This window comes from Ranitomeya variabilis, chromosome 7 (assembly GCF_051348905.1).
Source record: "Ranitomeya variabilis isolate aRanVar5 chromosome 7, aRanVar5.hap1, whole genome shotgun sequence".
NCBI classification, from domain to species: domain Eukaryota; kingdom Metazoa; phylum Chordata; class Amphibia; order Anura; family Dendrobatidae; genus Ranitomeya; species Ranitomeya variabilis.
This window is the reverse complement of record NC_135238.1, coordinates 26168914-26195849: the sequence shown is the minus strand read 5'-3', so window position 1 is coordinate 26195849 and position 26936 is coordinate 26168914. Positions and strand designations below refer to the sequence as shown.

Sequence of the window (26936 nt, the reverse complement as noted above, 5' to 3'; positions counted from 1 at the left end):
AAAGTGAATGAGCCTTCATTGAATATATCTATGGGACTAAACCCTCCTGCCGATAATACTCAGCTTCTCGCTACGATACTACATCCACCCTTACGCCTACGCTCTGCATTTTTCAAGCCAAGCACTAGACGATTAAAAATAGAGTGAATGAACTGAAGTGTGAAAATGCAATAAAGGCTCTTCAGTCTTTACCAACAAAATATTCACACCCTGAGCGCCAGGGGATCCACCCGGGGAGAGCGCAGACAGGAAAAGCTAAATATGCTTTTTGTTCTAACCTTTATTGTCTGGGGACTGCAGATTAATGTATATGTCTAATATCGAGCATTCTCCCTAAACACACATTTCCGAGCGAAGGGATGAAAAACGGTGAAATGAGACATGTGGTGTTGAGATGCCGAAATTGCACGATGGCTCATCGTAGATGCCACAACAAGAGCTCGGAGATGCGCCAGTCTCAGAGTCACAAAATGCCCGTGCGTAACATACTTCAGGACCCACTGGGACAATATCGCCCTGCAAAAAGGACTAAAGTTCTTATAAGTTTTGAATGGAGCTAGTTAAAAAAACAATTACAATAAAGCGCGTAGATAGAAATGTAGACGTGCCGCCTGAGTAACACTGCAAAATAAAATACAAATGGATCCCTGTAGAGGTGTGAAAATCAAGAATCGTAACTGTATTGTGGAATGTTTTCTGATAGGTGATAAGTACTACAAAAAGAAAAGTACTTTTTAAAAGTGTGAATGTTATTTTCCGAGAAAAAGCATTCTAGAGTACAGGTGCAGCACAGGAGAAATCTTGGAAAAGTTAATGGGAGGTGTTGCTAGGGAAGTTTGGAGCAAGGCTTTTCTTTATTTTTGGCAAATGTTCAGTGTCTTAAAGGGAATCTGTCAGCAGGATTTCACACCCCAAACTATTTATATGAGTATGTAGCTCTTTGAAAGACAAGTCCAGCATTACCTTTACATAACCAGTCCGTTCCTCAGTTACTGAGAAACCAGCGTTTGAATTGATATGCAAATTATATTGAAGATCCAAAGCCTCTGTCACTCCAGCTCTATGCCACATCCAGCGCCGCCGCCTCCTACTTGACTGACATCCTCTGTGCTGTGTGACTTCACGAAAAGGAGCCGTCAGTCAAGCAGGAGAAGGTGGTGCAGGGTGGTTATAGTACATTATACCAGGGCCCAGGCTGGTGGGAAAATTGCAAAAATATTGTGCCATTTCTCTGTACTCTGTGCAGTGTCTCCCATCTCCTCCTTTCAGGGTTGTGTGATATGGCCGCTGCAGCTAATCACAGGCCACTGTTCGGTTGCAGCCTTCATATTCCATCCGAATGTGAAGTTGCAGCCGATGAGTGAAGCTGATTTGCTACAATGGTCACTGCCTCCTCCGTCAATAAAAAGAATCCATGAGATCAGTGAGGAACACAGTGTTGAATACGGAGAATGTCTTTTTAAAAGGGAACATGCATCTCAGAAAACGCTATGTACCTGCAGATATAGGGTTAATCTGCAGGTAAATAGCGCTTCAATGCTGCCTGGAAACCTTACTGATAGTGCGGCTACCGGAAGAAAAATTTTTTCTCCTTGGAGCCGCCGGCTTTCAGTCATGGAGGTGTGCACGGATTAGTTTTAATCACTGCTCACTACACGGTGAGCAGCAGTTGTATGTATGTCGCATCATGCAATGCAAAGTGAGCTGTCAATTAAAGTGCCCAAGTATAGTGAGTGGTGCTGTGACTGTAATATCTCCCTGCACCGCCCCTATGACTGAAAGCTGGCGGCTCCTGAGAGGAAATTGATTTATTTCTTCCCAGTAGCTGCACGTTTAGTAATATGGCGGGACAGCATTTTAATGCGATTTACCTGCAGGTTAACCCTATATCTGCAGGTAAATACTGTTTTCCAAAGGAGCAGGCTCCCTTTAAACTAGTGGACAACCCCTTTTAGTTTTTCGAGAAGTTGCTTCTCACAATGAATATATTATATTGCAGTTATCTAAAGTATCTCTGCTCCATGCATTGCGATGATCTCGGCACTAAGAATTAGGCAGAAGTATGTGGATCTTGGCAGGTACTTACCCGCTTGCAGCGTCCAGAATCCGCCGGTCCATACAACGATGATCCATCACTCATCTGCATCACGGTGATCCATCACTCATCTGCATCAAAGTAACACAGAGCACCAGCGGGGACAGAGCAGAAGGGAACTGGGAGGAGAAGCTCCTCGTGATGGTTTAACCCTGATCTTCAACTCACTATCTGTGCTTTATATAATCTGATCACAGTCGGCACTGTAGCTTGGCTTTTCTTCACCTGGGGCAAAGATTTTGTTTGCTATCCTAGCCCGCTATCTAAATACCCTGACCAAGACGGAAAGGCTTTGTTGATGCCAACTGGCACCGGGACACATGCCTTGCCCGCCTATCACCAGCTGATATTAGTGAATTCTGTGTTTTGTATATATCACAATGATTATAAGGGTTAATAAATTGCACTTTTTAAAACATTTAGTTGAAAAAATTAAGAGAAAAAAGTTTTCTTGATGCTTGATTTTTCATTTTCTGAAAACAACACTTTTGCAAAAATAAAAATTTGCATTGGGAACACATCATGTGAACATGGCCTTACAATGAGTCCTAACTAGTTTTTCCTGTCTTTAAATCCCCAGCGATCAGCAGTAACCTGTAACCTACAGCAAGTGATCAATTTTCATACAGCGCCATCACAGGTCAAATGAAGCATTACATTACAATTGTTTTCAATGGCCTCTCTGTCAAATATACCATAGGTGCTCCAGAGAGAGAAGTGCTCCGTGAATGAAACATTTTCTACCCCATCTCGTTCGAAGTTAAGATAGGATGTCTTCACACAGTGCAGCTTTTTGCTGCTATTTTAGAAAATGATGGCAAAAGTGTTTGATTAAAAATTTTGTTTTTAAAACGTACCGCTGTTGCAACATGTGAACTTAGATTTAGGGAGTTTCTTATTGGCATACTTTTTTGCATTTTGATCCAATCACCTTGGAGATATAGGGTTAATCTGCACTGAAAGTGCGACTACTGAGAGATTTCCCCCGAGAAGTTGCTGGCTTTCAGTTATGGGGGCGGTGCAGGAAGTGATGATTACAGTCGCCGCTCACTAAACTGTCAGCAGCAACTGTATGTGTGCCTCAGCACTTTGATTGACAGCTAACAGAGCAGTGCATTAGTGGAAAGTGAGCTGTCAATAAAAGCGTCGGTACGTGCATATAGCCACCGCTCACGGTGACTGTAATCACTACCTGCACCACCCCCATGACTGAAAGCCGGTGCCTCCTTGGAGGTTCATAACTTAATTTTCTCCCAGTAGCCGCACTTTCAGTTAGGCGGCCGGGCAGCATCGTAATGCTATTTATCTGCAGGTTAACCTTATATCTGCCAGTAAAGTGTTAATTTTGATAACGTAGAAATACTCATTCATTCTATAAGTAAACCGTGAAGTGGTGTTCGAAGCCGACCATACGCTACAAGATAAAGTAGTCATGTGAGGATTTCAGATTTTTTCTCTAATCTTAAAAATCCTCCAGACACTTCGTATCTGTGCCTGAGGAAGAAATAATGAATGTAATGTCCATACAACAGTAATTCATTCATCACGTAACAACTCATGCTCATATTAATGGGAACAAGCGTGTGCTTCCAGATCTGCCTGAAATCTTGTCTCTATTAACGGTGGCAATGAGATCAATCTTCTAAGGATTTATAGGCACCTCAGCTGACATTCAGCATATGCTTTGTTACTGCAGGATTGGGCAATGTAGATCCCTGGCTCTCGGCCCTTTAATTCTCCCTTGGCTGCTCTTCCTCCCCTCTCACAGCATGGAGTCTCACTGACAAAGATTCTGCAGCTACATCCCCCTCCACATCCTCCAGTCTGGGCATTAATTGCAGTTTACTACTAGATATTATTTTTGATGGACTAGACATTTTTCAGTAGCATGAAGACAAATGGTACAGTAATTACAAGGTTCTGGTAGGAGGGAAAAGAACTGGAAATATGTCAAAACATTGGCCATGTGCGCTGGGATTATTAGGAGCTTTATGTCAGCAAAGCAACTCCTAATCATTATCACTACATCACTATAGCATACACACAAATACAAGCACAGACTGAGTGTGCTATGATATCATAGATTTGAGAGTTGTGTGAACCCATTTGTCAGCAACTTCTATAGATGAGAACCTACAAATGTATTCTTTGCTCGCCAAGTTATGTGTGACCACCGAATAGTTTACTTGTGAATTGCATTACTGCTATATAAGCCATGCTCTAGAATGTGAGCACATTTTGATCAGATTGTGTGAGCCCATGTGCCAGCAAGAAGGCAACCTCATTAACAGACTTAACTCTCCTATGTCTAGGTCTCCAAATTGGAAAACGGTCAGGTAGGGTCCAGTTCTAATTAGAAAAGATGCTTGGTAATTTCATTTTTTACAATTTGAAGGTAGTGACTGCCTCCATATTGGTCTGCTCTCTACTCCCATCTGTCCGCGGCCAGTTTTATTTAGAGTTGTCTCCTTTAACTTTATAGGCCCAGGAGAGTCAAGTCTCTTAGTGTAGGCCCAGATCAAAAGCAGGACAGATGGGCTCACACTATTTGATCAAATGAGTAAAGTCTATCAGTAATGCAAGTCAAAATTGTGCATATACCTTAGTGCACGCAGAGCAAAATTGGATTGGTTTGTATTTTATAACAAGGTCATCAAGGAATATACTAGTCTGTCCAAAATGGCTGATAACAGAGAGCATTATATTTCATTCATCTACACAGCGAACGAAAGCATAATAGATCATTTCAGTTCGGCGCTTCTAGAGGAATGATATGAATGACTGGCCTTTCACAGAAATCATTGCGATGGGTTTTGTACAGTGATTCTTGCAGCATGACATTCTCAGTACTGAGGTTGTCGGTGTGATTCGGCCCATCGATCTTTATTCTGCACAGATATATCAGTTGTGTGTACAAGCCATCGCTTATAATGCAGCTCCTCTCATACAGCGGTCGTCAGCTGCTTCTTTCTGGATGACATCTCAACTTTCCAGGCAGAATATGATTTACAGTCTGTCTTCTTTCCTCTCAATGGCAGCCTCGTCCCTTCCTTAGACAGCACTAGAATGATATTCTATATCTTGCATGTGCAGACATTCACGTAGAGTAATTGGTTCACGATGTTCCAGCTCTTCATTCTGAAATGTTCAAACTTACTTTCTGTCTCATTTCCTCTCCGTGGTTATGCACCCACCATGCTATCAGTGAATGGGTGTTATGTCGCACCTGGTGAGGTGGATCCTCATAGCCTTTAGTCCAGATGAGCAGTTCTTATGCAGCACATACAGGTGGCGTAGACGCAAAATAGATTATAAACACGTGAAGCAGAGCTGGATTTGCAATGGAGTTTCAATGTGGCAGAGCTGACACACTAATGTAGCAAAGTTGACTCAAAGTTGAGGAAAAGTGTAAAAGAGTAGATATGCAAAGGAAGTTCAATGTGGCTGAGCCACAGAGATGTACTCACTCTGCAATTAGGAAATGGTGAAGCAGAGCTGGGTTTGCAGTGGAGTTTCAATGTGGTGGAAAAGGCAAGGTGCTGTGGCAAAATTGACTATGGTCAGGATCCTGTGTAGCAGATTTGGGTTTGCAGTGGAAGTTTAATGTGGCGGAGCTGGCACAGCAATGTAGCAAAGTGAATAATATGGTGAGGAAAATGTTTAGCAGAGCTGGGTTTGCAATAGAGGCTCAATGCGGCAGAGCTGGTACAGCTATGCAGCAAAGTTGACTATATGGTGAGCAATATGTTTAGCTGAGCTAGGTTTGCAATTGAAATTTAATGTGGCAGAGTTGGCGACAGAATTACAGTGCTATAACCATGATCTAGAAATGCTGTGCAACAGTATGGCAGAGCTGACACAGTGCAGGCAGTATACAGCAGAGTTGTAGCTGGGGAGGATCCCAACATTAACAGGACCCATCCTACCTGAATACTCAGGCAGTGTTCTGCTGCCAGAGCCGGCCAATATGGCCCAGAAAAGTGGAGGAGGGCAGGGAGCAGGCACCAGAGGACATAGGATGCAGAGCACAGCGCTGAATCCGGGAGAGGTGTGTAACAATGCTAAGAAACGTCTGTAGCTGAAGGGGGGGCAGAGTATAATGTCATTGATATACTGCAACGCTACGCTGTCAAGAGGAGCAGAGGATGAACCCTATTAGGCTTGACATCCACTTCATTCATTTTATATGAGGCTGAAGAGCGCTATGCTCCATTTTTTTCCCAGCAGCGTTGTAGAGAATGCATTGTGCGGCGTCCAACCTGCCGGGCCATTTTGTAACAGGGATAAAGACTCCCTGATCACCCGATCGGCGCTGGCCTCCCACTGATCAGCAATTTATCACCTATCCTGCGGTGATAGGGCCTGGAGCTGACACCGATCACAGACCAAATTAACGCTGTACAGATACGTGACAAGAACAAAACATTGGATCTAAGCAAAAAAAAAAATAAATAAATACAGGCTCCCAATACAGCTCAGACAGTCAGCACTCCGGCCAAGGAACATAATTACGATTTCCATGTTATATGTAAATCTAAAGCACAAGCCCTTCGCAGGGTTGCGGCATCATTGATGCTCATGGCACGGTTTCACATTACAATGTATGTATGGTCGATATAATCACCGTTGCAGCACGCCGGCGGTACATAAACCTCTTGCTGCAGATCTATTCACTGACAGCTCCGCGTGGCTTTTACTCTTCATCTTCAAGAAGCAGACGATTGATTTCACGCAGGAAATCGATTAGATGTTGTTGTGTTGTGGAATGAGTCTAATCCTGGACTCTGTGATGGCAAAGAAGAGGATGACGGAGCCGAGAAAATGATTGTATGAAGACTATGAATAAATCTGTATCATATATGTGACATTCAAGGACCATTACTGGAAGAGTTAGCAGACAAAACCCCCCCTCCCCATCTTCATCTGGTACCGATGTATAATAATTCATATACAATTTATATAATGTATTTATTACATCTATTTATTTGATTAAATGCATTTAATGTATAATTCTAACATACATTAGAATCTAATTATAAAAAATAAAACTATCAACATGTCTATTTTTCAAAGCTTTTAAGTTTGCAGCATTTGTTTGGCACCTGCCTAAAACTTTTACATTTTTCATTCCTATCAGGCAGACTTTTTCCCCCAATACTTGCGGTATCTTTTAATCCTTGCTCAGCATCACCACCTAGTGGAAAATTCTGCTTACTGCATGACTGATGACTGATGAAAAGTCAGAGCTTCTGTTCACCCAGGGAACAAACAAGTTAAAGGGGATATCTAGGACTTTTTTTTTTTTAACTATGGACCTAAGAACTAACATGCAGCCATTCTCTGCCGGCTGAGAGTGCTCACGGACCGAACCTGCGGCTTCTGCTGACGTCATGTCAACAGAGCAGAGGCTTCTCTTCCACTCTGTTCCTTTGACCAGGCGCGACTGACTATGTCACGCTGATTGATGACCGGCTCCCTACTACCTAACAGCGGGGAGCCAGCTGTCAATCAGCATGCTGTCAGCAGTCAAGCAGGAAAAAAAATCTGCTCTATTGACGTAGAGCAGCTAAGGGCACTATTAATTTAACCCGAAGTGGCTTGTAATGGTGAAAAAAATGCAATTATGCAGCTTTTTTTCCTTTTATTATTATCTTATCAGCTGAAAAAAAATCTTAACTTTATAAAAAAAAATAATAAATAAAATTGGCTTGTGCTGCCATTTTCCAAGAGTCGTCATTTTCTATATTTTTCCGTTGATGGAGTGGTGTGATGGCTTGTTATTTTGCACGCCGTGCTGTAGTTTTTATTGCTGCCATTTAGAGATTCATACATTTTTATTACATTAAGGTACAACGGCGACCAAAATACATCAATGCTGCAGTTTTGATTTATTTTTCCTTTACAGCATTTACCATATGGGTTAAATAATTTTAGATATCTTTTTGATAAATCAGATTTTTACAGACACGGCAATACCAAAAATGTTTGTTTTTTTGGATGCGGGAAAAGAGGGTCAATTTTAATCTTTTTTTTTTTTTACTCCAATTTACTTTATTTTTTAGCTCCCCTAGGACACTTGAACCTGTACTCTCTTGATCCCTTGTACTATACATTGTAGGAGTTCATTATTGCAGTATATGGACAAAATCACGGTCTCATTTGAAACCAAATCTCAGAGATTGACATCAGTAATCCCCCCCGTCAGGGGACCACAACCATGACAAGCAAGTCTGAGCAGGTTAGGATTAATTAAGACTTACTTGGCGCGAACGCAGGAACTTTGACCCCATTCACTTGCATTACGCTGCAATGTAGCGGCTGCATAGAGCGATCTTTGCCACCTTATTCATTCATTTCCAGGAAGGATAACAGTGGAACATCACAATGCACAGATCATCCTGCAAAAAATATTTTCTTTTTAGGAAATATAATTATTTGCTTAAAAAATGTCCGAAGGGTTTTCTGCAGATTTGATGTCACTATAGCACTGACTGAGCTCAGCAGCTCTGCATCAGATGTAGAGCCAGGGAAGCAGAATGTTCTCCTCATGCAGATTGTCACAATAACCCAACAGAAAGTCTCTATTTATAGGGAATCCGGCTAATTTTACACTGAAGATTGTGATTCAGATCTCATTACGAGGCCGCGTTTCTCAGCAGCAATCTACATCAGGTGCAAAATGACACGGCGGTATAATTAGAAAGCACAATGTACGGTTTACAGTAGGTAATCACCGCAGCAATGCCTGATTCTCCTCTGACGCTCACCGGTCCCAGAGGTTCTCAATATCAAAAAATTGTTTTCTATGCGCCATATATAAAAGAGTAAGAAAGTCGTATATATTATTATTATACACCATTATTTTTTATTATTATTATTATTATTTATATAGCACCATTGATTCCATGGTGCTGTACTTGAGAAGGGGTTACATACAAATTACAGATATCACTTACAGTAAGCAAACTAACAATGACAGACTGATACAGAGGGGCGAGGACTCTGCCCTTGCGGGCTTACATTCTACAGGGTTATGGGGAAGGAGACAATAGGTTGGGGGTTGCAGCAGCTCCGGTGTTGGTGAGGCAGTAGCTCCGGTAGTGATGAGGAGGCAGCGGGGTCAGTGCAGGCTATAAGTTTTCCTGAAGAGGTGGGTTTTCAGGTTCCGTCTGAAGGATCCGAATGTGGTTGATAGTCGGATGTGTTGGGGCAAAGAATTCCAGAGGATGGAGGATATTCGGGAGAAGTCTTGGAGGCGGTTGGGTGAGGAGCGAATAAGTGTGGGAGGAGGAGGTCTTGGGAGGACCGGAGATTATGTGAGGGAAGATATCGGGAGATTATCTCAGAGATATATGGAGGAGACAGGTTATGGATGGCTTTGTAGGTCAGTATTAGTAATTTGAACTGGATACGCTGAGGGAATGGGAGCCAGTGAAGAGATTTGCAGAGGGGGAAAGCGGAGGAGTAGCGAGGAGAGAGATCAATTAGTCAGACAGCAGAATTAAGGATGGACTTGAGAGGTGCAAAGTTGTTAGCAGGGAGGCCGCAGAAAAGGATATTGCAGTAGTCAAGGCGGGAGATGATGAGGGCATGCACAAGCATTTTAGTAGATTGACGGTTGAGCAAAGGACGGATTCTGGAGATATTTTTGAGATGGAGGCGACAGGAGGTGGAGAGAGCTTGGATGTGCGGTTTGAAGGACAGGGCAGAGTCAAGGGTTACAAGTGTGATGTCGTTAATTGCGAGAGATAGGTCAGGTATGGAAGATCTATGGGATGGAGGAAAGATGATGAGTTCAGATTTGTCCACATTGAGTTTGAGGAAGCGAGAGGAGAAGAAGGAGGATGTGGCTGATAGACACTCTGGGATTCTGGATAGCAGAGAGGTGACGTCTGGGCCAGAGAGGTAGATCTCAGTGTCATCAGCATAGAGGTGGTACTGGAATCCATCAGTGAGAATAAATCAGAAGACACTGCGGGGCTGGGATTCACAAGCAGGGCGGCCGCACAGGCGCAGTCAGCTAGACTGCATATGAGGACAGAGGACGGGCAGCGCTCACTGCGCCTGCGCAAGGCATGACAAAAGAGCGCAGGCGCCGGCTGATTTCAAAACAGAGCTGAGGAGGCGGCGCCCGGCGCCAAGAAGACTTGAGTGACAGCTGTGTGGCGTCTGCAGCAGGGGGGAAAGGCCTGCCTCCAGGACTGAAGAAAGGTATTTAGGACAAATTACAAAACGGATTATTTCTGCAGTTACAGCACCAATAACTAAAAGAGCCACCTTGTCAGAATGCAGCATTACTGCTGCACAAGGTGGCTCTTTTAGTTTCAAACACCTAGGGGGGGTGACAGGTTCCCTTTAATAAGGAGTCGGCCCCTCTGCAGATATAACGGCTCCCGCTCTTCTGGGGGTGGATTTCTGCAAGATTTTGGAGGCGTCTGTGGGAATTGTTGTCCCTTCATCCAGAAGAGCATTTATGAGGTCAGATACTGATGACGTCGAGAGGCCTGGCTCACAATCTCCATTTTTGGTGTTGGATGCGGTTTAGGTTTTGCCGCTGTTCGGACGATCAATTTCTTCTACCAGACTACCCCTCATTGCCTTTATGGACATTGTACATAGTCATGGGGAACAGAAAAGAGCCTTCCTCAAACTGTTCCCACAAAGCTGGAAGCTACAATTGTCCACAATGTTTTGTGCTCAATCATTAAGATTTACACCACTCCATCCGACGCTCGGCATTGTGCTTGGCGATGTACGGCTGCATGCAGCTGCTTAGCCATGAAGCTCCCGCCAGGGGCACAGCGTTTGTGATGCTGTTAATACCAGAGAAGGTATGGACTCTGCAGGTATAGGGTCAGTAGAGCATTGGTGAATTTTCTCCCCTCTTCTCCTTAGCACTCGGCCCCCCACTCTGTAACATTACGGGGTCTCCACTTTGTGGCTGAGTTGCTGCGATTCTCTCAACTTCTCAATAATATCCCTCTGGGGGTAGATTTAGGAGGAAGAAATGTCATGAATGGACTTTTTACAGTGATGGTTCCTATTACAGGACAGCGCTGGTGTCAGGGCTTCACAACCAGCCTATCGTTCTAGGAGAGTCGAGGCTCCAGTTAATGACCGAGCATCCCAAATATTGTGGGACCCATGTAATGGATCAGTGTTCCCGTTTAATGTCTGTTCAGCACAACAATAAAAAAGGGTAGTACTCCCAGCTCAGTACATGATAGATTAGCAATGATTCCATTGGGCAGTTCATTCTTTAAACATTCACAATGTACAATCATCACAGAAAGGAAGCAATGGGAATAATGTAGGGCACTTAATCCTATTACAGTGTAATCATAAAAGTCATTAAATACCAGAGTGTTGGCAGCGAGGCAGAATTAGTGGTCGTTATCTCACGAAGACTGCAGTTTTCATAACCAGCACAAGCACATGTTGTCACGTATGATATTCCAGACACCGCTAATCCTGCGCAGCAATGAGAAATTGTTACTTTTCCATTTCATACTTTATCAGTAATTGCTCAGCTTTATTTCGTGTAACTTTTCCCAATGTATGAATGCAAAATATCATCTGCACTTCTGGAGATATTCAGAAATGCTGATGAGATGAATCATTCATGCAAAATAGCTGAGATGTCAATAGAAAAAAAAAATCAGGATGTATTCAACATACGCAGCTGATCTGCAGAAACAGGTAATGGTAGAGTCACACAGATGGAAAGCAGCAAGAAAATGTGAGAATCTGCATAAAAGCCGCTGCAGACTTTCCTAGGACATATATTAGTAAAGCTCATTCGTATGGGCACCACGTCTGGCTTCTTACCATGGACCAGTAAATCCCCCGTGCACTGCCGTACAGGCCCTATGCCCAGCCGTATGTCGTCCCACCCCAGTATAATATTTGTATAAGTGGGGATATGTTATTAAAATTTTGACATAGTTCATTGGTATACTATATTGTGGTTGTATAGGGGTGGGATTTATACTTTATCTGATGAATAAATATGACCCCTTATTGCTATTATACTCTGTTCTGTTTAAACACTTTTTATATGTGAATATATATAAGGAACCCCCCCCTCCTATATATATATATATATATATATATATATATATATATATATATATATATATATATATATATATATATATATATATATATATATATATATATATATATATATATATATATATACATACATATATACATATATACACACACCGGTATATATATATGTATGTGTATGTGTATATATATATATATATATACACATATACAGTGCCTACAAGTAGTATTCAACCCCCTGCAGATTTAGCAGGTTTACACATTTGGAATTTACTCGGCATTGTGACATTTGGACTGTAGATCAACCTGGAAGTGTGAAATGCACTGCAGCAAAAAAGAATGTTATTTCTTTGTTTATTTTTTTTTTTAAATTGGGAAAAGTTTTTTCAGAGGGTCATGTATTATTCAACCCCTCAACCCACCAGAATTCTGTTTGGTTCCCTAAAGTATTAAGAAGTAGTTCAGGCACAAAGAACAATGACCTTCACATGTTTGGATTAATTATCTCTTTTTCCAGCCTTTTCTGACTATTTAAGACCCTCCCCAAACTTATGAACAGCACTCAAACATGGTCAACATGGGAAAGACAAAGGAGCATTCCAAGGCCATCAGAGACAAGATCGTGGAGGGTCACAAGGCTGGCAAGGGGTACAAAACCCTTTTCAAGGAGTTGGGCCTACCTGTCTCCACTGTTGGGAGCATCATCCGGAAGTGGAAGGCTTATGGAACTACTGTTAGCCTTCCACGGCCTGGACAGCCTTTGAAAGTTTCCTCCCGTGCCGAGGCCAGGCTTGTCCGAAGAGTCAAGGCTAACCGAAGGACAACAAGAAGGAGCTCCGGGAAGATCTCATGGCAGTGGGGACATTGGTTTCAGTCAATACAATTAGTAACGTACTCCACCGCAATGGTCTCCGTTCCAGACGAGCCCGTAAGGTACCTTTACTTTCAAAGTGTCATGTCAAGGCTCGTCTACAGTTTGCTCATCATCACTTGGAGGACTCTGAGACTGACTGGTTCAAGGTTCTCTGGTCTGATGAGACCAAGATCGAGATCTTTGGTGCCAACCACACAAGTGATGTTTGGAGACTGGATGGCACTGCATACGACCCCAAGAATACCATCCCTGCAGTCAAGCATGGTGGTGGCAGCATCATGCTGTGGGGCTGTTTCTCAGCCAAGGGGCCTCGCCATCTGGTCCGCATCCATGGGAAGATGGATAGCACGGCCTACCTGGAGATTTTGGCCAAGAACCTCCGCTCCTCCATCAAGGATCTTAAGATGGGTCGTCATTTCATCTTCCAACAAGACAACGACCCAAAGCACACAGCCAAGAAAACCAAGGCCTGGTTCAAGAGGCAAAAAAATCAAGGTGTTGCAGTGGCCTAGTCAGTCTCCTGACCTTAACCCAATTGAAAACTTGTGGAAGGAGCTCAAGATTAAAGTCCACATGAGACACCCAAAGAACCTAGATAACTTGGAGAAGATCTGCATGGAGGAGTGGGCCAAGATAACTCCAGAGACCTGTGCCGGCCTGATCAGGTCTTATAAAAGACGATTATTAGCTGTAATTGCAAACAAAGGTTATTCCACAAAATATTAAACCTAGGGGTTGAATAATAATTGACCCACACTTTTATGTTTAAAATTTATAAAAATTTAACTGAGCAACAAAACTTTTTGGTTTGTAAGATTTATGCATCTGTTAATAAATCCTGCTCTTGTTTGAAGTTTGAAGGCTCTAACTTATTTGCATCTTATTAAACCTGCTAAATCTGCAGGGGGTTGAATACTACTTGTAGGCACTGTATATATTGTGACAAAACACTCCGGGATCGCCTTTGCTGGGGTCAAAGGTCACGTGGTTTGTGCATTGAACTCTGAGGTGACAGCAGGTTTCCAAGTTGACTGACCTCAAGTCAGGTTTATTAAAGTGAAAGCAAATACAGAAAACAAAACATAAAAATAAATCCTAGCCTGTCCGGCGCTAACTAAACAAATACGTTCCTATCTAACAACTGGGGGGGCTTCTCCCTCCCAGCTAACATTACATAGATCACGAGCACAGCTCTCACTCACGTTTGTCTCACACAGACAGGCATTCTGTGTGCCCCAGGCTGACACCTGAAACCTCCAGCTGGTCAGCCTTTATTCCTGCACTTATTAACCCCTCGGTATCCTGAAGATACTGAGCGGCCTAATTCACATAGGACAAATACCTGGGCGAGATATACCTGCCCCCGACTACCAGACAGACATGACTCTTACATATCCTCCCCCCCTGCTCAGACCACTCAGGTCGAGCAAGAATACTCTCGAAACAGTGTACTCGGGACAGGGCATCAGCGTTCCCCATCTGCACCCCGGGGCGGTGCTCCACCGTGAAAGAGTAAGCCTGCAGGGCAAGGAACCACCGGGTTACCCGACTATTACGGTCCTTGTGGAGATGCATCCACTTGAGAGGGGCATGGTCCGTGACCAGCCTAAACTTCCTACCTGCCAGGTAATATTTGAGGGAGTCGAGAGCCCATTTGATGGCTAGGCACTCTTTTTCAATCACGGCATACCTCTGCTCATGTACATTCAGTTTCCGACTGAGGTAGAGGACCGGGTGTTCGACTCCGTCCCTTACCTGGGAAAGTACAGCTCCGACACCAGTATCAGAAGCATCAGTTTGCACCACAAACTCGCTGCTGAAATCAGGAGTCACTAGTACGGGCTGAGAGCACAAAGCCCGTTTCAGACTGTGGAAGGCCTCTTCAGCCGCTGAGGTCCATTTTACCATGACGGAATCCCTCCCTTTGGTAAGATCCGTCAAGGGGGTAGCCATGGCTGCAAAATTGGGTATGAACCGGCGATAATAGCCGGCAATGCCCAGGAAAGCTTGAACTTGTTTCTTGTTCACTGGTTGCGGCCAGCCCTGAATTGCCTGTATTTTGTCGATCTGGGGTTTAACCACTCCTCTGCCAATCACGTAGCCCAAGTATCGGGCTTCTTCAAGGCCGATGTGACATTTCTTGGGGTTCGCCGTTAAGCCTGCGTCTCTCAGGTCATCAATCACCGCCTGTACCTTCCGGAGGTGAGCTTCCCAGTCCACGCTGTAAATTATGATGTCGTCTAGGTAGGCAGAAGCGTACTGCCTCTCGCTGAGTTTCCTCAGTTTCCCCCGCCATAACTGAGAAGGGGTACTGAAGGTTAGATTCACTAATCTCCCCAGCAGCATCTTCCTGTGGGGTCTCCTCCAGGAGCTCGGGACCTCCAGGTAGCATGGGAGAAGATTCACGGTCACAGCTACCGTGAAGGAGCAACTGATTCTCCCACAACTGCCAGAAAAGAGGAAAATCCCTGCCCAAGATTATATCCTGTAACAATGCGGGAACGAGTCCCACTTTGTGTTGCACAGACCCATAGGGAGTGGAGATACATATGACCGCTGTAGGATATGAGCAGGTGTCACCATGCACACACGTTACAGAAAACTTGTTAGACGGACTAGTTGGACGTGCTATCAGACTGGCTTTCACTAGAGTCACCACACTTCCAGAGTCTAGTAATGCCACAACATTTTTCCCATCTACAGACAATTCACACAGATATTTTACTGTATAATTTTGACCCGCATCCACACTTACTAGCCGTGTAACCAAAGACATGCGTTTCTTAGAGTCCGTAACGTCGCACTGCATGGGTTCAGTGGTAACAGGACAGTTCGCAGAAACATGGCCCTTCTCATGGCAACGGAAACACCTAACAAGCCCCCTATTGAAACCAGAGTCCGACACCCTTGATCTCAGGGTGCGAGCAGTCCCGTGTTCCTCCCCCACAGTTTTTGGCAATTTTCCTTCCCCCGCAGTCCCTGGAACAGTCTTACCGGTTCCACGAGGAGGAGGTACAGTTCGGGTAGTAGCAGTATCATCAGGAAGTCCTTCCGCCACGGAATAACGCTCCACCAAGTCCACCAGTTGATCCGCTATCGCGGGATTTCCTTGGCTCACCCACTTTTTCAGCGCCGGTGGTAGTACTCTTAGGTACTTGTCCAGAACGACCCGCTGGATTATCTCCGGAGTTGTCAGTACCTCGGGTTGCAGCCATTTCTTTATCAAGTAGATCAGGTCGAACATCTGCGATCGCGGCGGTTTATCTTGCCGATAGGTCCACTGATGTACCCTCTGTGCACGGACAGCCGTCGTCACACCCAGCTGGGCCAGGACCTCAGCTTTCAGCCTCTCAAATTCCTGAGCGACTTCCGGGTCCAAGTCATGGTAAGCTTTTTGGGCCTCACCGGAGAGAAACGGAGCAATTAGATCGGCCCATCGTTCCTTCGGCCACTTCTCCCTCAACGCCGTCCGCTCAAACGTTGTCAGGTACGCCTCGACATCATCTTCTGCAGTCAGCTTTTGCCAGTATCGACTCACATGGATCCTCCTGGACTCTGCTTCCGGGTCCACCTCAGGCATGCTCACCAGGCGCTGCGCCACCTGTTGGAGAAGCTGGCGGTCTGCAGCCGTCATGTCCAGTAACTCCTTCAGCTGTGCGGCCATCAAGAGATTAGCTTCCTGCTGTGCCGCAGTGGCCTGCTGCTGTATGGCAGTGGACTGTACTAGGGCTTTCACCACGTCTTCCATGCTGTCGCCTGTGCCACGCGTTGCCCGCGTTCTCCACCACAATGTGACAAAAACACTCCGGGATCGCCTTTGCTGGGGTCAAAGGTCACGTGGTTTGTGCATTGAACTCTGAGGCGACAGCAGGTTTCCAAGTTGACTGACCTCAAGTCAGGTTTATTAAAGTGAAAGCAAATACAGAAAACAAAACATAAAAATAAATCCTAGCCTGTCCGGCGCTAACTAAACAAATACGTTCCTATCTAACAACTGGGGGGGCTTCTCCCACCCAGCTAACATTACACAGATCACGAGCACAGCTCTCACTCACGTTGTCTCACACAGACAGGCATTCTGTGTGCCCCAGGCTGACACCTGAAACCTCCAGCTGGTCAGCCTTTATTCCTGCACTTATTAACCCCTCGGTATCCTGAAGATACTGAGCGGCCTAATTCACATAGGACAAATACCTGGGCGAGATATACCTGCCCCCGACTACCAGACCGACATGACTCTTACTATATATATATACCCATAACACTAAGTATAATCTATATGCACTATAGCGGTTATTATTACTTCCATTTTTACATATTGTTTATAATTCACTTTTTTTAAATGAGTATTGTTATATTGTACTATAAAATAGGACACTAATTAAATCTACATATGTTCCCCTTTATGTTGCTATAATAGAGTTAATGGCCTCCTTGCACCATTCGAGACTCGGTGCCTGGTTGTGCGCATGCCTGGTTGTTGCGATGGAGCTCCACCGCATCGCGTCCTTGTTGCTTTGGTGACGTCGGGTACTCTGCCCCCGTACGTCCGGCTGCATGGCGGCGGAAGTTCCTGAGTATCGCAACTGCGCATGCGCCGGTCACACCCGGGCCGCAGTGCTCGATAAGGGGATCATATAAAAGGCTCCCTTATTGATACAATGGCCACCCTCTGACGAAGGACTTAGATCCGAAACGCGCGTCGGGGTGCGCCTCACGGGACCTGGCTGACCCTTTCTATACAGGTATATTGTATATATCTTTCCCCCCTTTGTTTACTTAGTACATTTGATAACCTGCTGTGGGATTTTGGCAGTGTCTGGATTACAGCGCTGCACTCTGCATCCATCACCATATAATCTAGGCACTTCGGGTGCTGTGCTGTTAAATATATTCCAGCTATCTATACCTAGTTTCCTCATTGACACTATTTGCACATTTTTTTGTAGCTGTGCACTATCAATAACAGTCACACCTGTTTCATTTATGCACTCTGTGCGGATGTGATCATTTTCATGATTTTTGCACAATCATTGCACACTGCACTTTATTTCCTCTGCATCAATTGCACAAAATATTGTGAACATATTATATAGGCTATATATGTCTTAAAGTATATTTTTATATATACTTATTATTTGGCACTTTATATTGTAACTTTTTTCCACACATACTATACAAATTTGGTAATATTGTTTAAAACATTTTTTTGCACACATTTTTTTCACGTTTTGAGTGGTTAATATATGGGCCTATATATATATATATATATATATATGCATGTAATTGTCATATGCATGTATTATTTATGCTATATCCCACATATAGATTTTTTTGTCATAGAATTTTTTATTTTTTTTTGTCGGATTAGGCTAGTTTCACACTAGCGTTAACTGCAATACGTCGCAAATGCGTCGTTTTTGCGAAACGCCGCATCCAGCAAAAGTTTTTGCTGGATACGTTGTTTCGTCATAGAGTAACATTAGCGACGCATTTGCGACGCATTTGCGACGCATTTCCAAACGGTGAATGCGTTTGGCGGCGTTTGGGCGTATGGTAGCGGTCCGTCGGGAGAAAAAAACGTTACATGTAACGTTTTTTGCTCCCGACGGTCCGCTTTTTCCGACCGCGCATGCGCAGTCGGAACTCCGCCCCCACCTCCCCGCACTTCCCCGCACATCACAATGGGGCAGCGGATGCGTGGGAAATATGCATCCGCTGCCCCCGTTGTGCGGCGGAGACCACACTAGCGTCGGGAACGTCGGCCCGACGCGCAGCGACGGGTTGTTCCCGACGCTAGTGTGAAAGTAGCCTTATTCATCTTATTTCTTGGGGGTTATACTAACCTGATATTTCGAATATATAATTGGGTCAGCCTGTACCATCTCCCATATTGATTTGGATTTTAATTATTATATTGTTCCTGTTGTGCGCACAATTGTTATATTTTATTTTATTGCTGCCAAACTAAATATAATAAAGGCATTTTTATATCTCACCTCTGCTTGGTAATGTTTCTGGGTGACTCTATATTGGCTGTGGTTGCTATCTCTGATTAGTGGTTTTCCACACTTTTCTCCACAGAACACTAGTCACTGGTATAATATACACATATTTTATTGTATTTTATTTATTTGGCTTATAAGTTATTGGTATACAGTGATTGGTGCATCTGTGGTTGTGTTAATTAGAAATAGGTAATGGTAGAGTCACACAGATGGAAAGCAGCAAGAAAATGTGAGAATCTGCATAAAAGCCGCTGCAGACTTTCCTAGGACATATATTAGTAAAGCTCATTCGTATGGGCACCACGTCTGGCTTCTTACCATGGACCAGTAAATCCCCCGTGCACTGCCGTACAGGCCCTATGCCCAGCCGTATGTCGTCCCACCCCAGTACCTCGCCGCATAGCCCACGTACACTGTAGTGTAGCTCTCTATACGCTGTTGTGCAGCCCCAATGCACTGCCCTAAAGATCTACGCCCGGCCATATATCCCCCCTATACCCTGCCATATATCCCCCCTATACCCTACCATGTACCTCACATACACTGCCGTGTGGCTCCCATGCCATACATCCCCCCCATGCCTTCTGGTACAGGCTCAATGCCCTTGCATGCAGCCCCCATGGCCGGACGTGCAGGACCCATGCCAGGTCTACTAGCCCTCCCCATACCCTGCCATGTAGACCACACACTGCTGTGCAGCCCCCATGAAACCCACATGTTGTGCCCTCTCCTACATGCCCTGCCCTACTGTCCCATGCACTGTGGTATAGTCCCAATGCCCTATCATACTGCCCCATGTGCATGCGTGAAGCCCCCTCTTCCTGGCCGTGCGGTCCTTATGCACGCAGCATGCCAATGAATTTTTGAGCAAAGAGCACGGACTAAAATTGTCTCCATTGCCATGCACATTTTACAGACCACCATAACTGTCGTCCCCTCTCCACGGGCCGTTTCCAGCAATGCCCCCCAGATCAATGAATGTGCAATTGGACACTAGGTCACAAGAAACCTTCTGTAACCGCTGCCAACTCTACCGTGAGTCTAGGAGGTGATCCCATTACCCTTGTAATCTACCGGACAGGCAAGTTTGCATCTACCCCATGGTTTTCATCACGAATGCCATTTTTATGACACCATTATGCCATGAGCCACATTGTTAGAGACCGTGTCTTATGTCTCACCTGGTGAGGAGGATCCTCGAGGGTCTTGGTCCGGATAAGCAGTTGTGATGCAGCACGGACAGGTGACGTTGGTGCAGCAATGAGATCCAGATGGAACAATGGAAACTGTGCTGGCAGAACGGCAACTGGAGAAGCAAATGGAAATCCCAGGAGCAGATGAGAAAACGACAGAAGGTGTGTGAGTTATAGACCACAAGGAAGAGGAGGATGCTCAGCCATGAGGAGCTGGTACAGCAGAGCAACGCAGGAAGGCATATCTGGATCAGCAGAGTAAAGACAGTGATATAGCTGAGCTGGCAGATCTGACTCGGGGATAAAGCAGAGCTGTGTTTGCCGCAGAGCTGGCAAATTTAACTTGGGGATATAGCAGAGCTGTGTTTGCCACAGAGTGCAGTGCAGAGATGACATATTTGACTCTGGGATATTACAGAGCTGTGTTTGCCACAGAGTGCAGTGCTGACAGATTTGACTCTGGGATAAAGCAGAGCTGTGTTTGTCACAGAGGGCAGTGCAGAGCTGTCAGATTTGACTCTGGGATATTACAGAGCTGTGTTTGCCACAGAGTGAAGTGCAGAGCTGACATATTTGACTCTTGGATATTACAAAGCTGTGTTTGCCACAGAGTGAAGTGCAGAGTTGACAGATTTGATTCTGGGATATAGCAGAGCTGTGTTTGCCAGAGTCCAGTGCAGAGCTGACATATTTGACTCTGGGATACAGCAGAGCTGTTTGCCACAGAGTCCAGTGCAGAGCTGCCAGATGACTCTGGGATATAGCAGAGCTGTGTTTGCCACAGAGTGCAGTGCAGAGCTGCCAGATGACTCTGGGATATAGCAGAGCTGTGTTTGCCACAGAGTGCAATGCAGAGCTGACAGATTTGACTCTGGGATAGAGCAGAGCTATGTTTGCCACAGAGTAGTACAGAGCGGACAGATTTGACTCTGGGATAGAGCAGAGCTATGTTTGCCACAGAGTGCAGTGCAGAGCTGCCAGATATTACTCTGGGATATAGCAGAGCTGTGTTTGCCACAGAGTGCAGTGCAGAGCTGCCAGATGACTCTTTGATATAGTAGAGCTATGTTTGCCAGAGTCCAGTACAGAGCTGACATATCTGACTCTGGGATATAGCAGAGCTGTGTTTGCCAGAGTGCAGTGCAGAGCTGCCAGATGACTCTTTGATATAGTAGAGCTGTGTTTGCCACAGAGTCCAGTGCAGAGCTGACATATCTGACTCTGGGATATAGCAGAGCTGTGTTTGCCACAGAGTCCAGTGCAGAGCTGACAGATTTGACACTGGGATAGAGTAGAGCTGTGTTTGCCACAGAGTGCAATGCAGAGCTGGCAGATTTGACTCTGGGATATAGCAGAGCTGTTTGCCAGAGTCCAGTGCAGAGCTGGCAGATCTGACTCTGGGATAGAGCAGAGATGTGTTTGTCACAGAGTGCAGTACAGAGCTAACAGATTTGATTCTGGGATATAGTAAAGCTGTGTTTGCCACAGAGTACAGTGCAGAGCTGACAAATTTGACTCTGAGATAGAGCAGAGCTATGTTTGCCACAGAGCCCAGTGCAGAGCTGCCAGATATGACTCTGGGATATAGCAGAGCTGTGTTTGCCACAGAGTGCAGTGCAGAGCTGCCAGATGACTCTGGGATATAGCAGAGCTGTGTTTGCCACAGAGTGCAGTGCAGAGCTGCCAGATGACTCTGGGATATAGCAGAGCTGTGTTTGCCACAGAGTGCAGTGCAGAGCTGCCAGATGACTCTGGGATATAGCAGAGCTGTGTTTGCCACAGAGATCAGTATAACATAGCGGGGCTGGATTTGTTCTAGGAATTCAGAAAGGACAGAGCAGTCTGGAGTAGTGGCGTGGATGCCAACTACCTGAATACTCGGTGGTCTCTAAGGGCGCTGCGTTTCCATGACGAGAGGAGAGTTGCAGCCGCTGGAGAAGGACAGTGCTGCATCAAGGAAAGGAACAGCTGCAACGTGTAGTTCAAGTAAACAGCCGAGAAACCATGGTGTGAACTCGGTCCTAGTAGAGTACACATTTTTTACTAGGAACATTCACAGAATTACCTCAGCTTCTTGTAGCCCCTGTAGGCGACGGAGTGCCGCCTGAGGAAAAAGGAATTTATCACACCCTATCCAAATTTGTAGGTATGTCACTGTGTCAATAAAGTTCGGTTGAAAAGAAATCTCCCGCCTGCAGGGATCAAAATAGAAGCCGTCCTCTCATTGGCTGCCTGTCCCCTTTCGGGTATTTATCGCCTTCACTGATTGGTGGAGCGGTAACGCTTGCCCTGCATGGTAACAGTTGCCATGGCCGGTAGCTCCTGCACTTCCTGTGAGCCTGTTATCGTGTTCTTTCCCGGGCAGTGACGTTTCCAGTGCACGGACGGCGGGGAATGAGCGCGGCTGCAGGTTGTGTGTCCAGTCTGGGTGCAGTGTATAAACTGGTCTTACATGGAGGGCTGTAATCTGTGCATAGTGGGCTAGGGTCACTTACAGGTGGTTGTGGACGTGCACTGACATAGTGGCTGTATATTTAAGTGACAGTCTGCTGCTGTTGTGGAACTACAACTCCCATCCTGCCCTGACAACTTTTGCATAAGTCACACAGGCGGTTCTATGGCAGCCTTTGGGTGTAAGGGCATGCTGGGAGTTGTAGTTTTGCACCTCTTACATGTCGGATAGAGCTGGTAAATACAAGTCTTTTTGCTATTTACTGCTTGTTAAAATTTGCAGCCGTTCTTGAAATATCACTTTTTTCTTTTGTTTACATCTCGTTGCCTTGGAAACCGACCACCGCTGTTGGACAGTAGAACACACTCAGTGCTTACAAGCTCTTTTCTATTCAGTTTGTAAGCACTGCTTTAAAGCTGTCCGGGATCGCTGGAGCGCGATTGTTGCCTCCTAATCGCAGCCAGCTTCATTGCAGCACTTACCAGCTAGATCGGCAGCGGTGGTCGGTCTCCTAGGTGACGAGCTAGAAGCAAAAGAAAAGTGTTGATATCTCAAGAACGGCTGCACATTTTAATAAGCAGTAAACTGCAAAAGTGCTTTATTTTACCAGCACTATCCAACCAAGTATCAGTTTATGACGATGGGAATAACCCTTTAACTCATAATAGGGTTCATAAGGGAGCCTATATTTTTGGCAGTAGGAATAGCAGCAGTGCATTGTCTGATTTGCAAAAAAAAAAAAAATGGCAGCCATAAAAGCAGGGACAGCGTTGGAGTCTGCAGGAAATTGGATGTAAGATCTGCTCTTATTCTCCCAAATTTCAAGCCTTTTGCATGATGTCATTAGATTAGGGGCCATCACACAGCACAAGTACAACTGGCCAGAGACATTTGGGGGGAGTTATAAACACGGGACTTTAGCCAATTAGCCATTAATTGTCTCACATTTATTAAAGCGTCACACGATTCTTGATAAATTTGGCTCGTTTGAGAAAAAAAATAGCACTTCTGCCCAAAAATATTTTATAAGCGCTTCCCCTCTTATTGTAGACAGCGTGCAACTTGCTATTAAAAAGTTGCAATTCGTATATTTATCTTGTTAAAAACCCTAATTTGCATAATTAACCCCTCCCATTTGTAAAAGTGTGAAATTGCAAATTTGTGAACAAAAAAGACTTGTAGTAAAATTAGCAAATTTCCAATGCCAGAGGACGGGTGCAAAGGGCTTCAAAGGTTCCCACAAATTAAGGTATCCTGCATCCTTTGGAAAGGGAATAATTTGCTGATCACTGAGAGTCCAACCACTGGGACCCCCAGGTAGAGAAGCCGCTGTTGGAGGGGCATCATAATCCCCTTGCTCCAAGTGTGCATTCAATGAGGGAAACTGGCGAAATTGTTGACTGCCTAGCGAGCGTTCTTCAAGGTCTTTTTGGTCTGTCAGTCTAGATTTTTACATTTTTTTTTTTCTCCCGGGCCTAAGTTATGCCATAGTCGGCCGGCATCTGCTGAGGTTAAAGCAGATCTATCTCCAAATTTCGCAATACAATATTTCTACATTATTTTAAAAAAAGGTGTGTATATATATATATATATATATATATATATATATATATATATATTCCTTAGACCTAATGAGGCTGGTGTACTTATGGTGAAAATCCATGTCAGAATGGCTGTGTAATCCTAACATTAAAACAAGCATTTTAATATTTGGGCACTTTGGCAAGTTGGATTATACCTCCATGCAGACATGGTTTTTACAAGTCAGTACACCAGCCTCATTGGGTCTTACACATCTGTTTAATAATGGATGCAGGTTGCATTGTAAAATCTGGTGACAGATCCGCTTGAAATACATATCCAGATGTGCAGGATAATGGTGGTGTTGGGATTGTTAGTGTATATTTTATTTTTGTTAGGAAGTTTTCTTTGTATTTTGTTCACCTTTTGTATTTTTTTTTTCTTTTTCTCAGGTGACTGAAGAGGGATTTCTTGTCTGGACCAGATGGGCCGATGATGTTGTCTTCGGCCTGCTCTCACAGGTATTGTTTAAGAGTAGTACTACACATCAGACTTCATATACATAGATAGCGCATTAAATGGGATGTCCGGATATAGTGTGTCATCCTGTCGAGTGTGAGGCGTTGGAGCAGCACGTGTTGTAGCCTATCCTATGTGTGAACAGAACATATCTGATTTCATCGGTGCCCCTTATTCTTTACCAAACATCTCTCCTCACACAGGCTGCTGTCGCTGCTGAATCAGGCTTTTCTAAAGTGCAAAGAAGAAGAGAAGCAACTTGAAGAACAGCTGAGGCAGGGACGGGCGCTGCTACAGAACCGGTATGTCTCTGTGCTATGTAGTGTAGTTCTTCTGATTCACTATGTCTCTTACCCCATGTACAGGGCATTGCAGTTGTTTACTAACAACTAACGGTCAGTATATGAGTGGTTGTATCCATGGATACCTAAGCTATTGCAATGCCCTGTCCATGGGGTAAGCAACATAGCGAATCAGAAGAACTATACTACATTTCTAAGTGGAGGTATTTGCAAATATTATTATTACAACTTCTACATATTAGGATAGGATCTTGTAGGTGGGAATACCCCTTTAAGCTAAATAGACATAATTTCAGATCATACCAACCATTTTCCCCCTCCGCATGATTTTGCCATCACTTTGGTGAGGATCCGACCTCTAACCTTCACTGGTTTTGAGAATAATGATGCTTAAGCACTGATTAAACATTGTACCCCCTATTTCTCTGTGCAGAGAATAGCACTGCAGACCCTTGTTTCTTAGGATTGGTGCGGTCCTTGATGTTACATTAGAGGGACCACTTCCATCACAGATTCCCCCCTCCCTTACCCGATCCTCTCTGATGTGACATATGACCACATATAAGCAGCTAGCTCATGCTTGTATGTATGGTAGAACCACTTGTGACATCGCCCTTAGCAGGTCGCTAGTGGTCGTAACCATGGATATCATAATTTCTGCAATGCCCTGCACATGGGGTGAGCGACATAGCAAATCAGAAGAACTATATTACATTTCTAATTGGAGTTGTTTGCTAATATTATTATTATTACACCTACTACATATTGGGATAGAATCTCGGAGATGGGAATACCGCTTTAACAGCAAATCGCTGCTGAATTTATGTCCTCGACTTGCGATGATCTTTTGATTGGCTAGGAAACTTTCTTCTGAAAAAGGGAACATCGTGTCGAGATGTTCAGACAACAGCATTCATTATTTTTATTTTTTCTTCCAATAGGGATGCTGACAAGCCATTGAAACCGGATGATGTGGCCAGTGAGCCACAAGGTGAGTTATCTGCCGTAGAAATTATGACGTTCCAACACCTTCACAAAATTGTTTAACCTCTTAACGACCTCTAATGTGCTTTTTAACCCCTTCGTGCCATGCGCCATACTAGTACTGCGCTGCCGGCACTGCATTAGTGCCAGCCGCATTACTAGTACGGCGCCCCGATCACCGCAGTCTCGCGCTGAGCGCCGCGGTGATCGGGTGCGGGTGTCAGCTGTATATGACAGCTGACACCCCGCAGCAATGCCCACGATCAGCGCTGTCGCCGATCGCGGGCATTTAACCCCTCTGATGCCGCTGTCAATAGTGACAGCGGCATAGAGGGGGATCGCGCAGGGACGGGGGCTCCCTGCGCTCTCCCACCGGAGCAGCGCGATGAGATCGCGCTGCTCCGGTGACCTGGAAGGAGTCCCCGGATCCAAGATGGCCGCGGGACTCCTTCCGGGTCATGAGATGACCCTGCTTGCCGGCGTCTGCTGAGAATTCCTCATAGCAGGCGCCGGCAAGCCTCTGCAATGTGCCTGTCACATCGGTGATCTGACAGAGTGCTGTGCACACTGTCAGATCACCGATCTGTGATGTCCCCCCCTGGGACAAAGTAAAAAAGTAAAAAAAAAAAATTTCCACATGTGTAAAAAAAAATATATATATTCCCATAAATACATTTCTTTATCTAAATAAAAAAAAACCCACACAGTAAAAGTACACATATTTAGTATCGCCACGTCCGTAACGACCCCACCTATAAAACTATATCGCTAGTTAACCCCTTCAGTGAACACCGTAAAAAAAAAAAAAAAAAAACGAGGCAAAAAACAACGCTTTATTCTCATACCGCCAAACAAAAAGTGGAATAACACGCGATCAAAAAGACGGATATAAATAACCATGGTACCGCTGAAAACGT

At 44.8% G+C, this 26936-nt stretch overlaps 2 protein-coding genes across 2 annotated transcripts in view; one reads left to right on the top strand and one right to left on the bottom strand.

Moving 5' to 3' along the window:
- LOC143785632 (ankyrin repeat and fibronectin type-III domain-containing protein 1-like) overlaps positions 1-22447 on the bottom strand; it is a 269138-nt gene extending 246691 nt beyond the window's left edge. The window contains exons 1-4 of the mRNA XM_077274664.1: positions 22307-22447; positions 20230-20354; positions 11455-11566; positions 8356-8493 (exon numbers count right to left, since the gene is read on the bottom strand). The gene's annotated coding sequence lies outside the window, so the exon portion shown is untranslated. The remainder of the gene's footprint in view (positions 1-8355; positions 8494-11454; positions 11567-20229; positions 20355-22306) is intronic.
- A 70-nt stretch (positions 22448-22517) lies between these two features.
- Positions 22518-26936, top strand: part of TEDC2 (tubulin epsilon and delta complex 2) — a 29549-nt gene continuing 25130 nt past the window's right edge. The window contains exons 1-4 of the mRNA XM_077274658.1: positions 22518-22651; positions 24667-24735; positions 24937-25035; positions 25977-26026. Of these exons, the coding sequence (XP_077130773.1) occupies positions 24707-24735; positions 24937-25035; positions 25977-26026 (178 nt within the window). The 5' untranslated portion in view covers positions 22518-22651; positions 24667-24706. The remainder of the gene's footprint in view (positions 22652-24666; positions 24736-24936; positions 25036-25976; positions 26027-26936) is intronic.